This window comes from Aethalodelphis obliquidens, unplaced genomic scaffold (assembly GCF_003676395.1).
Source record: "Aethalodelphis obliquidens isolate GAN/ISIS:26980383/991018 unplaced genomic scaffold, ASM367639v1 scaffold42, whole genome shotgun sequence".
Classification (NCBI taxonomy): domain Eukaryota; kingdom Metazoa; phylum Chordata; class Mammalia; order Artiodactyla; family Delphinidae; genus Aethalodelphis; species Aethalodelphis obliquidens.
Window position 1 is genome coordinate 2,700,242 of NW_020837986.1, and position 14,151 is coordinate 2,714,392.

General features: G+C 47.0%; 1 protein-coding gene across 1 annotated transcript; it reads right to left on the reverse strand.

The window, feature by feature from the left end:
• Positions 1 to 2,860: 2,860 nt before the first annotated feature.
• R3HDML (R3H domain containing like) lies at positions 2,861 to 11,475 on the reverse strand. The gene is made up of 5 exons (XM_027078071.1): positions 11,215 to 11,475; positions 8,122 to 8,240; positions 7,889 to 8,021; positions 6,636 to 6,751; positions 2,861 to 2,960 (listed from the first exon to the last, which is right to left on the reverse strand). The coding sequence occupies exons 1-5, from the start codon at positions 11,473 to 11,475 to the stop codon at positions 2,861 to 2,863; spliced, it is 729 nt and encodes a 242-aa protein (XP_026933872.1).
• Between the last annotated feature and the right edge of the window lie 2,676 nt (positions 11,476 to 14,151).

Genomic DNA, 14,151 nt, shown 5'->3' on the forward strand with positions numbered 1-14,151 from the left:
AGGTAGATGTGATTAGTGTCCCCATTTATAGGTGAGACTGAGGCACTAAGATCTTGACTTATGCAAGCACACTTGGCCACTGAGTTAAATTTGTGCCGAGGCAGTCTGGCTCCAGAGTCCATGCTCTTAACCCTCTTGGTTGGTGAATGTATGAGCAAATGAGAAATCAGATGGGATTGGGGGATGAAGAGCTTCAAAAAACATAAAATATTACATAAGTTTGAAAGCTGTTTCAGATTTCTTGCAGCAAAAGTTTCCTGGTGGACTTTCCTGGTGGCACAGTGGTTAAGAATCTGCCTGTCAATGCAGGGGACATGGGTTCGAGCCCTGGTCTGGGAAGATGCCACATGCCGCAGAGCAACTAAGTCCATGCGCCACAACTACTGAGCCTGTGTGCCACAACTACTGAAGCCCGTGCACCTAGAGCCCGTGCTCCACAACTAGAGAAGCCACCGCAGTGAGAAGCCCGTACACCGCAACGAAGAGTAGCCCCTGCTCGCCTCAACTAGAGAAAGCCATGCACAGCAATGAAGACCCAATGCAGCCAAAAAAAAAAAAAAAAATTCCCGACTTCAGTTGGAACAGCAGCTTAACCAAGCCAGGAAACTACCTGAGTCCTCGCCCCCAGGTCTGCAGGGTCCAAGGCACGGCAAACACAAGCCTCCCCACCTGGCTCATTTCTCCTTGACCTGGGCTCTTCTTAAAGACAGTTTCAGAAAAGGGGGAAACTGGGAGGTCATCTGGAATTCCCAATGGCACTTTTTGCTTCATCGTCTCTACCGTTGTCCAATCCCTGGGTTTCTCCCTTCTTAGCTAAGAGGCAGGGAGTTAATGGGTTATGACATTGGGCATTGGAGTCATACAGAGCATATTCAAACCCAGCTTCTATGGTCTCAGTTTTTATGTCTGTAAAATGGGGATGGATCAGTACCTATCACCTAGGATAGCAGTGATAATTCAATGAGATTAAGAGTGTACTCAGCAGCTCGTAAATGCCAGTGGTCATTATTCTCGTTATCCTGATACTCAGGACACAGGAAGGTAACGTGGGACCCTCAAAACAGCACAGGCATTGAGGTTGGATGGAGCTGAAATCAGATCCCATGTCTGCTCCTTACTACCTATGTGACCCTATACATGCCATTGAATCCAGAGGGTCACATGCCACTTAAATTTCCTGAACATTTTGGGAATTTTACATAGGGTTGGCAAGCCGTTTCCGCTCCCCCCTCCGCCCCGTCCAATATAAGTACGTTAATAATTTTTTAGGAAATCTAACATTTATTATCACCATTGTGTAATAAATGAAAGGACATTTTAATACCCACCCCCCCCCAAAATGCAGGCGGGATATAATCTAAGAATAATGAATTCAGAACAGCGTCCTTGTTTTTATTTCACTGCTGGGCACTTCTGCTAAGCCTCATTTTTCTTAGTTGTAAAAATGGAGTGATAGTTACAGACACATGCACGTGTGATCTAGCTGATGTACCTGGTGCAAAGGAGGGGCTGAGGGGCTGTTAGCCCCTCCCCTGGCCTTCCTCTTCAGCTGGTTTCCCCTCACTCCATCTCCCCTACTCCATTTCCCTCTCTCTTTTGACCCTCCTGAGAGCTGAGACAGGGACCAGAAAGAGCCATTGCACGGGATCTCAAAGGACTTTATTGAGGGCGGAGGGAGGTGGTGTTGATACGCACAAGACGTAGCCCAGGTGGGAATGACCAAGAGGGAAGAAAGCCCACTCCGTTGACAATGTAGGGACTCTGGGGGAAGGGGACCTGTTTTCCATCCAGGTCTTTGAATGGAGCTCTCTCCAGCCAGGCAGGGAGTGGGCCCCAGCTGGAGGGCAAGGTCTGAGAGAGATTTTACTATCTCTAAAGACAAAAGGACTTCTGTGCGTTATGATAACTGGGTGGGGTGGGGTGGGGAGAGGGGAAATGGTTTCTGGGAATGAGAATGAGATTCCATGGGAGAAATAAGGAGGGTGAGAGAAAGAGAGACAAGTAGGTGAAAGAGAGACACCAAGGCAGAGAGAGTGACAGGAAGAATAAAACGCTGAAAGAGGGAGTTCCCTTAGACCAGCTTTGGCGTTAGCCTCTCAGTTCTGACATTCAGAGAGGGGTCTGGAACAGCCTGAAGGGACTGTCAGAGCCTGAGCTTAAACCTGGGTGCTTTCGTGGACAAGGACGAGCCGTGCAGCTCTCAGTAAGTCACACCCGTTCACTAAGCCTCAGTATGCCCATCTGTAAAAGGGGTGCCTGGACCCTGCGGTGGCTCCAGTAACATACATCGTGGGTGGGGTGTCCATATGCTAATTTCAGTTATTTTTTAAAAGCTTGGAGCTGAAATGGTCCCATCTTAGAGAGGGAGACCACAGGTCCTCAAAGGCTGCCCAGAAGCTGGTTGGCTATTATTGGGTGAATGAAGGTAGGTTTCAGGATAAAGATTATTTAATAAATACCTTTTATTGGATGGACAAAGGCTTGTGGATTGGAGGCCTGAGAGTCACAAAACTGCTGCCACTTCTCCTTCCATCCCTGGCTCTGGGAGGACTGAGTCAATTAAAGATGGAGGCCTCTTTCCCGGAGGCCGGAGGAAAAAAAAGATGTAACAGGTAAGAAGGAAGGCAAGCAGGTTGTTTTCTTCCGGCCCATGCTGGACATTTAGGAAATGGAATCAGCAGGGAAAATTCAGACTGGTGAAGTAAGCCCACCTCATGTCCTTAAAAAAAAAAAATCGAAAAAAAAAAAAATCACTTGACCCGGTCTTTGGGAAGGGACTCTTGGAGGGTCAGGCCCAGCTGGAGCCCTGCCAGAGACCAGGGAAAATTCAGAACCACAGCAGCCTGTTGGATTTGAGTCCCTAGAAGCACATGTTGCTGTTGCAGCTGCCTTGGTAGCTGGGAGGGCAGGCAGAACACGGCCTCCCCTTCTTGTATGGTGCCTCGCCGATCCAGTTGCCCCTGGAAGAGAAGAGGTCCCAGGGAGGCGGGGTCGGGGGACAGTTACATGGAGTCACCTTCACAGAGGTTTCCAAATCTCAGCACTGCCACTGTCTGGCCCTGTGACCAAGTCACGCCTGCAAGCCTCAGTGTCTTCATCTGTAAAACCAATAGAAGACTTCCCTCCCACACAGGGATGCAGCAGCAGATCAAATAATGGAGCTATGTGCGCATGCCTCTAGCACCTCACCTGGCAGATAAGTGACTCCCCAGGACATGCTGATTTTGTTATTCCTTCCACCCCACCCTCACCTCCCAGCACAAACACCCCCCTCCCCTCCCCAGTGGGCAGATCTGAGTTCTGGTCCTGGATTCTGCCACCTGCCAGTTGGTGACGGAATAAACGACCTCATTTCTTGAGCCTTGATTTTGTCCTCTGAATAATATAAATAAATGAAATGGTGTCCATAAAAATTATGTGAAAACACTTTGTAACTTATAAGGTGGTATGCAAATGAGAACTAGAATAATTAGATACTGTGTAAAATTCACTCATGGGGGACATGCCCATGAAGCCTCTTTGTGGCCACTGCTGTACATTTATTTCTTCAATGGCCTTATCCCAAATCCATCCTACCTGCTCCGGAGTTAATCCTCTCAATGAACCACAGCCTTTAGGGAGGAGGAGGGTAGAGAGCCATTGCTTTAAGGTTACAGATTTTCTCTTTGGAGTGATGAAAACATTTTGGAAATAGTGATTAATGCCACTGAGTTGTATACTTAAAAATGGTTAAAATTGCAAATTTTGTGTTACATATATTTTACCACGATTGAAAAAATGAGTAATGTAATATACCCAAAACATTGAGTTGGACACTTCAAATGGGTAAGTTATATGGTATGTAAATTATATCTCAGTAAAGCTGTTTAAAAAAAAAAGAACAAACCTTCATCATAATCATTCTCCTGCTCAAGAACTTTCAGTGGCTCCCCATTGCCTGTGCAGGGGTTGGCAATGTAAAGGGCCAGAGAGTAAATATTTTAGGCTTTGGAGGCCAAATGTCTTTATTGCATGAAAGCAGCCCTAGACGGTATGTAAACAAATATCGTAGCTGTGTTTCAATAAAACTTTATTTATGAAAATAGGCAGGAGGCCAGATTTGGGCTGTGGGCTGTAGTTTGCTGGCCCCTAGCTTATGAATCATGTCTACAGCTCTCAGTCAGGCCTTCCAGACCTGCTTATGAATCACGTCTACAGCTTTCAGTCAGGCCTTCCAGACTGCTCTAGCAGCAAGTGGATGCACCTTACACACCTCATCTTTCCACAACTCGCTTCTCCATCCCAGCCCACAGATTTCTCTTTTCCCCCCTCTTTGTCTTCTCAAAGCCTAAAATCACTCCCCCAGTTCTTGCTAAGAGCTACCTAATAATCTCACCACTGGCCTGTAGTGTTATTTACCTTTCAAGTCCCAGTGCCTTATTTTCTCACACAAACACTCCTTGTGGACAGAAATGGAATCTTTTTCCCCCAAAAGTGATTGTTGAAAGACTGTAAGTAAAGTCAGCCAAAGTGCTTAGAAAAGTATGCATTTCTGGTTTCATATGGGTTCATTCATTCATTCATTCAACAAACACTTCCAGAGCATCTAGTGGGCATCAGGACTTGTGCCAGATGCTGTGAGTCCACCATTTTCAAAAGGTGCTCCCGGAGCGAAAACATATGCATGTTTGTAAGTACATAAAAGATCTCCAGAAGGTTATGCAAGAAACTTACAGAGGGCAAGTGTGGGCAGGGGAGGGAGACAACATTCTGTGTTTACCTGTTTTCATACCCACTGAATTTTATAGCATGTACATCAGTATAAAATGTAATAAAATTTTAAACAATAATAAATAAATATATCAAACGCTACCAGTTTTTCCAACAGGAAAAAAAAAAGGTGTTCCTGGAAGTTTGGGGGCAGGGAACGTGGGTGGTGGAGACACCAGGGGTGATGGAATAAAAGTCATTCTTTTTTTGTTTAATTTAACCACTTAGAAAAGAGTTCTGCTTAAAAGAACAAAGGTTTGAAATCACTGTAGTAAAAGGATACCAAAATGAATCAGATCTATTTCCTGCCCTCAAAGAGTTTATAACCTAGTTATAATCCTGGCCACTATTTATTTAACATGTACTATGGGCAACTATGTACCAAGATCCTCTGTGAGCCAGGTAGCATTAGCCCTATTTTAAAAGAGGAGACTAAGATCCAAGGAGATGAAATGACTTATCCAAAGTCCTCAGTGTGTACATGGTAGAGCTGAGAACCAAACCCAGGTCTAGTAATAAGAATAAGAACCAACATGTATTCTAAAATTATTATGAGCCTGGGGACATTACCTGGGTCAGCTCACTTAATTCTCTCAACAATTCTATAAGTAGAAACCATTTTACTCCCATTTTGTAGGTGAAAAACAGGCATGGAGAAGTTGAATCACAAATCTGAACTCTGACAGTCTTGACTCCAGAGCCTAAAAATCTTAACAACTATATGGTTAATAGTCAATGTTTCAAAAATTCAATGTGTCAGCAAACTGGAACAGTTCCTTAAGCTGTGTGTGATGGAATTTGCTTTGTTGCATTTTTCCATATCTGAGAAAGCTGGGCTGCATTATGACACTTTGTCAATAGATGTCTCCATCTAACAAATATCTTGACTTGAGAATCTGAGTTTCGGCTACCAGTAACTTCCAGAACATCAGGATAGTACAGTAGATAGAATATGAAATCAAAAGACTTGTGTTTCAAACAGCTCTGCTACTTATTGGCTTTGTGACTTTTGGTAAATTACTTAACCTCTCTGATCCTCAATGTCTTAATCTGTAAAAAGGGTAAATATTTTCCCAGTGTCCTTCCCTTTTTCCTTCTTTCTCTCTTTCATCTCTTCAATGAGATAATAAGGGAAAAGTGTATTGTAAATGATCAAGAGCTACGTGAGAGCAAAAGGCAGTTATGACTATGTAATCTTGAAACTCTGAATATCATGTTTACTTAGAATTTGTTCCCGTTGTGTATGAGAGTCTGTAATCTGTTTTGTATGAGAATCTGTTGCAAGTTTGTATGCTATACATTGGATGGGAACTCCCATCCCCCTTCCTCTGTGTTTCCAGCAGACTAGCATATGAAGACCACTCTTGACCTCTCTCCCACCAAGCTGACTGGAGAGTCTGGAAAGAGCAGCTGAGCATGCTCATTGCATCCTTCCTTTCTTTCCTATGGGAACTGCCTGCCTGTAGGGAGCATGTATTCTTGGTTGCTCTATTTCTTGTGGGAAGCTTACAGGGGCTGGCACTGCACTTAGAAGAGGCCTATGGTTGGCCAATGTTGCCTGTCAATGGATATGGAGGTCTAATTCAACAGTGAGATATTTGCAAGCCCACTTGGCTGGCAGACCTAAGCCACATTCTCCACTGTTGGCTTCATCAGGGACACTGCTTATGCACCTGCCTTGGTCCTCCGTCTATCTCCCAATCGATTCTGAAACTTGGGTAAAGAAAAAGGATTCTTGATTGACTCTAAAACCTGGTGTTCAGGTTATTTAGAACGGAGGAAAGCAGGGTGTCCTGTATGTCTTCCATTTCTGAGAATCCTGCCCACTCCACCTCAGGGTCCACCCTCCTGCCCCAGAGCCCCCTCTGCCTCAGAGCTGCACTCACTTAATGGCGTAGTTGCAGACCAGGTACACAGCCTGGTGCCAGGTGCTGCCCAAGACATGGATGCTGCCACAGGTGTGGATGGCACAGCCCAGCCGATTGGAAGATGCCCACACCATCTGAGGAGGGACAAAGACAAAGGAGGCTGTGAGAAGGACTTGGGGCTGAAACGCTCTTGGGCTTGCTCTGTCAGGGTGGATGCATTAGATAAGGTTTTCCTGGGGGAGGCCCCTGTCTCAGGGTGAGGGGACTAGAGGCATATTGTACTATAATGTTTCTCAAAATTTTTTCCACTATAACCAACAGTAAGGAATACAGTTATATATTGTTACCCAGTGTACCAACACACACACACACACATACACACACCCTTACCCCTCCTCAAACAATTTGAACAAAAGTTTTACGAACCAATATTTAATCTTATCATATAGAATGATATATGCTAATATGTTCTATACCTTTCAATTAGATTTCTTTCTTTTTTTTTTTCCCCCCTAGTGACCAATGTTTGAAAATCATTGTCATGCTGGAAGTTAAAACACAAACTTTGGAGTTAAACAGCCTTGGATCAGAATCTCAATAACACTAGCTGTGTGACTTTGACCAAGTCACTTAACCACTCTGTGCCTGGTTTCTCCTTTGGTAAAATGGAGGTAATAATATTTCATGGATGTCAGGAAGGACATTTGGTTTAGGCCTCACATTTCCTAGGGGGTCTCAAATTTCAGTTTTTGACATTTACTGCAGATGAGTCACAGAGAGATTGGCTGGCCTGAAAGCAGACATTTTTCCTACCATTGAAAACTTCTGGTCCTATTTCTTGCAACATGATACTGCATTGTATTTTTATGTATAATAAGTGGTAACAACTTCAATATTAGCACTCAAAATATACTACAATCTTTTGTAATCTTATTTGGCGTTTCTTTTTTTAAGACACAGGAGCCTTAGAAAATAAAAAATACTAGAAAATGTTTGGACCTATTGAAATCAAAGGCAGTCTTGAACTTGTCAGACCACACATCTCCGTTTTGGGGTCAAACAATATGGTCTGCCGATCTAAGACCCTCAAAACAAGATCTGGTTCAGCTCAATTCAATGTGCACACAACTTACCAGGAACAGGCTTGTTACGTAAAAGGAAGTCTGTTAAGGGCCTCTGTTTTATTTCTAATTGCTGTCCCACCACATTCGTTTTCTTCTAAGGTAGAGGATTTGTTCTCTCATCAGCCTTACATCCCAACAAAGGAGTACCTGGGTATAGTGAGAGCACACAGGGCCACTGCAGCGCCAGGGGCAGCGCGGGGTACAGTCCTTCGGGGCCGGAAACAAGTAATGCCGCTTCTCCTCAGACCAAGACTTCACGAGATCCACCACAGAGCGGTACCTGCAGAGGCGGAGAAGATAGAATAAAAGTCACTCTGCCATCAGCGTGCTCAGTGACCTTGTTGAGTGATGGAGTGAAAGAAGGGCAGAGGTTCACTCACCGGCCAGAATGGATGGAGAGGTTCTGGCCCACGTATCTCAACAGCTGTGAGGGCCCGTGGGCCCAAATGCACTGGGTGGCCCAGGCTTCAGCGGACCTGGCCAGCCGCTCGTCCCAGACCTGGGAAAAATAAAGGTCATGAAATTCCCCGGGGGAACAAACACCATCATTTCAACAGTGTCTAGAGATGCATGTATACATGGTACGTTGACTCCCCATCTCCTTTGGAACCTGCAACAAATCCACTTGATAAATTAGAACACTGAGGCTCAGAGAAGGCCTACGACCTCAAGGTCAACGGCAAGTCCATACCAGAGCTGAGATCCACACCTAGGTCTCTGACTCCTAGTCCAATGCCCTTTTTCCTTCACTGGACTTCAAGCTTGGGACTCTCTGCTCCGAGCGGGGTCCCAGGGTATTGGCCTAGGAGTTCCCAGCAGTCCCTAGAAGTGACTCAGCCCAGAGTGATGGGAAGAGAATGGATTTTTAATTTTATTTATTGTATTTTTTTCAATGTGTTTATTTATTTATTTTTTAAAAGATTTAATTTTATTTATTTTTGGCTGTGTTGGGTCTTTGTTGCTGCGTGCGAGCTTTCTATAGCTGCATTGAGTGGGAGCTACTCTTCCTTGCAGTGCACGGGCTTCTCATTGCGGTGGCTTCTCTTGTTGCGGAGCACGGGCTCTAGGCGTGTGGGCTTCAGTAGTTGTGGCGCACGGGCTCAGTAGTTGTGGTCCACGAGCTTAGTTGCTCCGTGGCATGTGGGATCTTAGTCCCCAGACCGGGGCTCGAACCCGTGTCCCCTGCATTGGCAGGCGGATTCTTATCCACTGCGCCGCCAGGGAAGTCCCCAATGTGTTTATTTAAACAATAAAATTTTTTAATTCAGAAGGTTCTTTTTTCAATAGTGAAAACATGAACAAATTTAATATGTAAGATGTCTGAAGGAGGAAAAGTGGAGAGTCTTTCATCCCCATCCTACACTAGTCCCTCCAGCCACCCTGACCCTGGAGGCAACAGTCACTGTGAGCTTCTTGTGTCCTGTTCCAGAAATATTCTACACCTGTAAGTATATTATATATGCACGTATATATTTATATATGTAATTATATATCTTATATGGTATATACATGAAATAATTATATATTACATACATACAATAATTATATATATATGAATTTTTTTGACAAATGGCAGGACTCCAGGCATTCTATTTGGCCCCTCGCTTGTTACTTAACCAGATGGGTTACCTTAATGATGCTTCCACATCAGTACATAGAGAATACCGTCCTCATCCTTCATAACAGCTTCTTAATTTTCCAATCTCTGAATGCTCCAACTCTTATAACTTGAAAAAGCATCACTTCAAAAAATAATACTAGTTCCCTTCCACTCTGACTTCCTGGGATTCTGAGATATTATTCTTTTATTCGGTTCATCTGTTCATTCAGCAAATATTGAACAAGGACTCACAGTCTAACAAGGAAATGAGATGTTAAACAATCATTACAGTTGGCGGGTGTGAGAATGTGAAACGGGACCTGGTCTTTCTTGGAGCCAGGGAGGGAAAGGGCTCCTTAAGCAAGGGACGTTTAGCCAGATACTGGTCCTGTGGGCTGAAGATAGCTAGTGAAGCAATGGGGATCCCCAAAGAGGGGTCCAGACATCTGCCCAGAGATGTTGGACTCATCCATTTTTAGGGAAAGCAAGGAATGTTTCCTTCGTGCCACAAAGAGGTGAACTGAGGTAAGGGCATGCAAACATCAAACCCACACTCACTGACACTCCTCGGGCCCCTGGTGAGCTGTCTAGCTCTCTCTGTCCTACAAAGCATGCAATAATTAAACACCTGTTGTGGGGAGGGCCTCGCACACAGGCTGGTGCTCAATAAATGTGTCATTGTTTGAAAACTAGAAGGCCTTCTACATGCCAGTCACTGTGTTAATCAATGGATGAGTCAGTTAATGAACAAATAAATGGCTCCCCCACCGCGAGCTGCCTGCCATTTGGGCTCCTATCCCCGCCCCTCCCAACACCTCATTGCGACCTGATGTCGTCTTACATGTAAATTTTGTGGCTGATCTTTGTTTTCTATCATCCCCACTAAAATGGAAGCTCTGTGAGGGACGAGACCTTGTCCATCCTGTGCTCGGCAGCGTCCACGAGGCTTAGCATGGTGCCTGGCTCCAAGCAGGAGCTGGTACGTAAGTGAATGGACACACTGCAAAAGTATAAGCATTTGCAGGCTGTTGAGGGAGTAGGTATTTGTCTTAGAGGGGGCAGGCCAACAATCCCTTTGCCTAAAGTAATCTGTGGCTGGATTGGAAGCCTATCTCTCCAGGCTGGTTTGGGACAATGGTCCTGGGGGAGGGACTGCGATAAAGAGAAAGGTTCCCTCCTCCCCTCCGGAGTCTGGCTTGTGGGGGGCTGGGGTGAGAGCCCCCGACCCTGCCTCTTTGAAGGAAGACATCCCAGCTGCCTCTGCTGGTCAGCTGTTGTTTCTCCTCAGCCTGAGACCCCCCCACTCCCACCCCAGGTACCAGATCCCATCTCTCCAAATTCTACCTCCACAGGCTTGCTGAGGACAGTTTGGGTGTGTCCATTAAACCCCTGGGGCAAAGAGACAATGGCAGGGAAAGCTCCAGCCACCCGCCCCCTGCGGCTCCCTGGCTGGAAGCCAGAATTCTTGGAAAAGGTATTGTGTTAGTTAAGACAGCTTTAGCAGCTGGCAGACCTGGGATGCAATCCCACCTGGGTGACCTTCAGCAAACTAATTCTCTGCATCTTGATTTCTTTATTTGGAAAATGGAGATAATTCCCACCTTGAAGGAAGAGGGTGACACGTAAGTGCCTGGCGCACAGGAGATGCTCCATAAGTCACAGTCCTCTGCTCCTGCCTGCAGAAAGGACTTATATAACCACCTTAGTTTTCTCATCTGTAAAATGGGCAGACGAATTCCTGCCCATTCCACAGGGCCCAGATGCCCAGATACTAGTTAGTGAGGCCAGGCTCGTGAATGGTCCAGTCTTTCCAGGACACACTGAGTGGACTGACGTTTGCTGGGGGAGGCACTGGGAGGGCATGGGAACTCACCATATACTCCATGTTGGCAGCAGGTGGGTGCACACTGGCCCGGATGTGGTTGTGATAATCCAATAAGGCACTCATGTCCCGGGCAGAGATGTGGCGCTTCCGCCGGTACCGGGGCACCCCCAGGCCAGTCAGGGGTCGCACAGCTGTGCCCTCGGTCTGGGCCAGTGCCAGGGTGGCATTGGGCATCATCAAGGCGTTCATTGTCTGGCCTGCCCAGAAGAACAGGCCTGCCAGGCCCACGGTGCCAGGCAGCAGGGGCATAGCTGGCTGGAAGGGTCACACGTCTGGCCTTTTGCAGTCAGAGCCGGCTGCCTGGAGGAGGTGGTCATGAGGGCACCAAACCCTGAGTGCTCTCCAGCATTACCACCCCAGAGGATGCTATCTACTGGGAACTTGGCAAAGACCTCCTGACTCAGCTCTCGTCCAGGGGGCTCAACACCCCATTCTTCCCACCCCAGTGGACTAAGTGGATGGGGCAATGGGAAGAGATGCCCAGGTAGTGGCTAAACCTGGACCAGGCCCTGGGGTGAGATGATGCTGCCACTTCAAAGCCAGGGTTTTGTTCCACCAGCCCAGGAGGCAGACCCCAGTCCTCCCCAGCCTGGACACCCTCTTCACCAATCTTACTGGAAGTGGGCTCCGTTGGTGCCCTCAGAGGGGCAGCGCCCACCTTTCCCAAGGTACAGTGGAGGACACTCTTGTCCCTGGGTTGCTGCAATTTCGGGATTGAGAGCAAGACAGAAAGAAGCAGAAAGAAAGTAAAATGAGAAACAGAAAAGAAAATGAGGGAGAAGAAAAGGTGATTGACAAAAAGAGATACAGAGAAAAGGCATGAAAGAAAGAAAAAGGTAGATACAAGAGAGAATGAGAGACAATGACGGGGACAAAAAGAGAAAAAACATGGGAGAGACAGAAAGAGAGGTAAAACGAGAGAAAGGGGAAAAACAGAACAGAAAAAATGGAGAGAAAAGAGAAGAGAGCCAGAGAGAGGCATCCGGAGACGAGACACCAGGCTCTCCAGGGGCGCGTACCCAGGATGGGCAGCCCAGGCGGGTGGCAGGAGGCGGCTGAGGAGGCAGAGAACCGCTGCAGACACCCTGGCCCGCCTGGCAGCACAGCGACTTTAAAGGTCCCCCAGGAGGTGATGGCATCTGACGTCCCAGCTCCACAGCCCCCTCCCCTTCCAGCTGGGCCAGACTTGGCCAGGAGGCTCCGCCTGCCGGTCTGTGGGCTTTTCTCTCCCGCCCTCTCTCTTCTGCTGTTCCACCTGGAATGTGCAGGGCTGGGGCTGAGCTGCTGGTCAGGACCGGGATGCAGTCATGGCAGGGATTCCAGGACAAAATACCACCTCCCCTCCGGAGACCCCAGATCCAGAGGCTGCTCTCTGCCTTCCAGACCCTAACATATTATGGCCATCTTGCACCCAGAGAGTATTTTCTGACTGTTTTCCCCACAAAGCCCTCCAGCCCCAGAGTTGGCAGTTTTCGTATGGCCTCATCTAATGAGCCTGGCTGAGCTTGACACACGTGCTCAGCCAACCCTCAGAAGCAGATACGATCGCTCTCCATTTTACAGATGCAGAACTGATCCCCAAAGAGGTGAAAGAGCAGCCCAAAGTCAAGCCAGCCTGTCTGCAGTGGAGCCAGGATTCAAATCCAAGTCTGACCCCAGGGTCCTGCTAGGATGTAAAAAGGATGTCATTTCTGTAACCAAACCGAATTTAGATGCATAGGGAAAAAAACCCTATGGGAATATTCCCCGCGATGCCACTCAAACAGCACCATGCAGCCTAATTAATTAAGGCCATGGATCTGGGTTCAAATCCCCATTATTTTGTTTTTGGGTTTTTTTTTGTTGTTCTTTTTAAAAAATGCTTTTTAAAATTTCTTTTTATGCTCACTAACTGGGTGTCCTTGGGCAAATTACTTAACCATTTGTACCCTATCTGTAAACTGGGAGAAGTAATGGTACCTACCTTATAGCACTGGTGCCGGGATTAGATGAACTCACATTGGTGGAGCACTGAGTGTTGCTCTTTAAGTGTGTGTGCACACGCATGTGCTTGTGTGTACATGTGTACTTGTGAGAGTGTGTGTTTGTTATAGGTGTGCAAGCACACGTGGACATACACATAAACATGAGGGCTCGTGTGTCACATGTAGGTGTACAGATACATACATGACCATGCAGATGCCTGTACCTGTGTGTACTCACACGAGTATGCATGTGCTTGTATGTTATAAGTGTGCAAGCACACACGTGCAAGGGCATGCTTATGATGGTTTCTATGTCACATGCATGTGTGCATAGATACACGCATGAACATGCAGGTGTGTGTGTGTGTGTGTGTGTGTGTGTGTGTGTTGACAGAGCCCCTTTGGTCTCTGAATTGCTGTACTCCGGTGTTGAGAGTTTCATTTTCTCTTCTCTGATTACTTGTATTCTCCACAAATAACAAGTGACGCTTTTGCGATGGGAATGGACAGATTTACAAGGAAGATGTTACATAAAAAAACCCCAAAGTTGAAGCACTTGTAATCCTTCAGCCTCCTCTTCCAGAGACCTTGGAGAATTCCCAGGCAGAACCCAGTCTCCGGGTGCCAAGCAGAGCCCTGGCCCAGGTGGCGATGCAGGGCTGGGGGCTGGGACCGGGCTACTGGAGTGGGGTCCTCCCCAGACACATGGAATTCCTGCCTCAGGCAGCCGCCCGACCTCAGTCTTGGCGGCCCAGACAGTGCCTGCTGCCAAAGCACACACCTTCACGCTGGGGCAGCTTCCCCCGGCCCAGGCTGACTGCTGGGTGCTGGGAAAGTGGGGCAGACAGAGGCAGGGGGTCTGGGAAGTGCTGACCCTGACCTCTACACGGCTTTCTCATCACGCCAGAAGGACAAAGAGGCACCGGCTCCAATCTAGCCCTTCTCTGCCTCCAGTATGCTG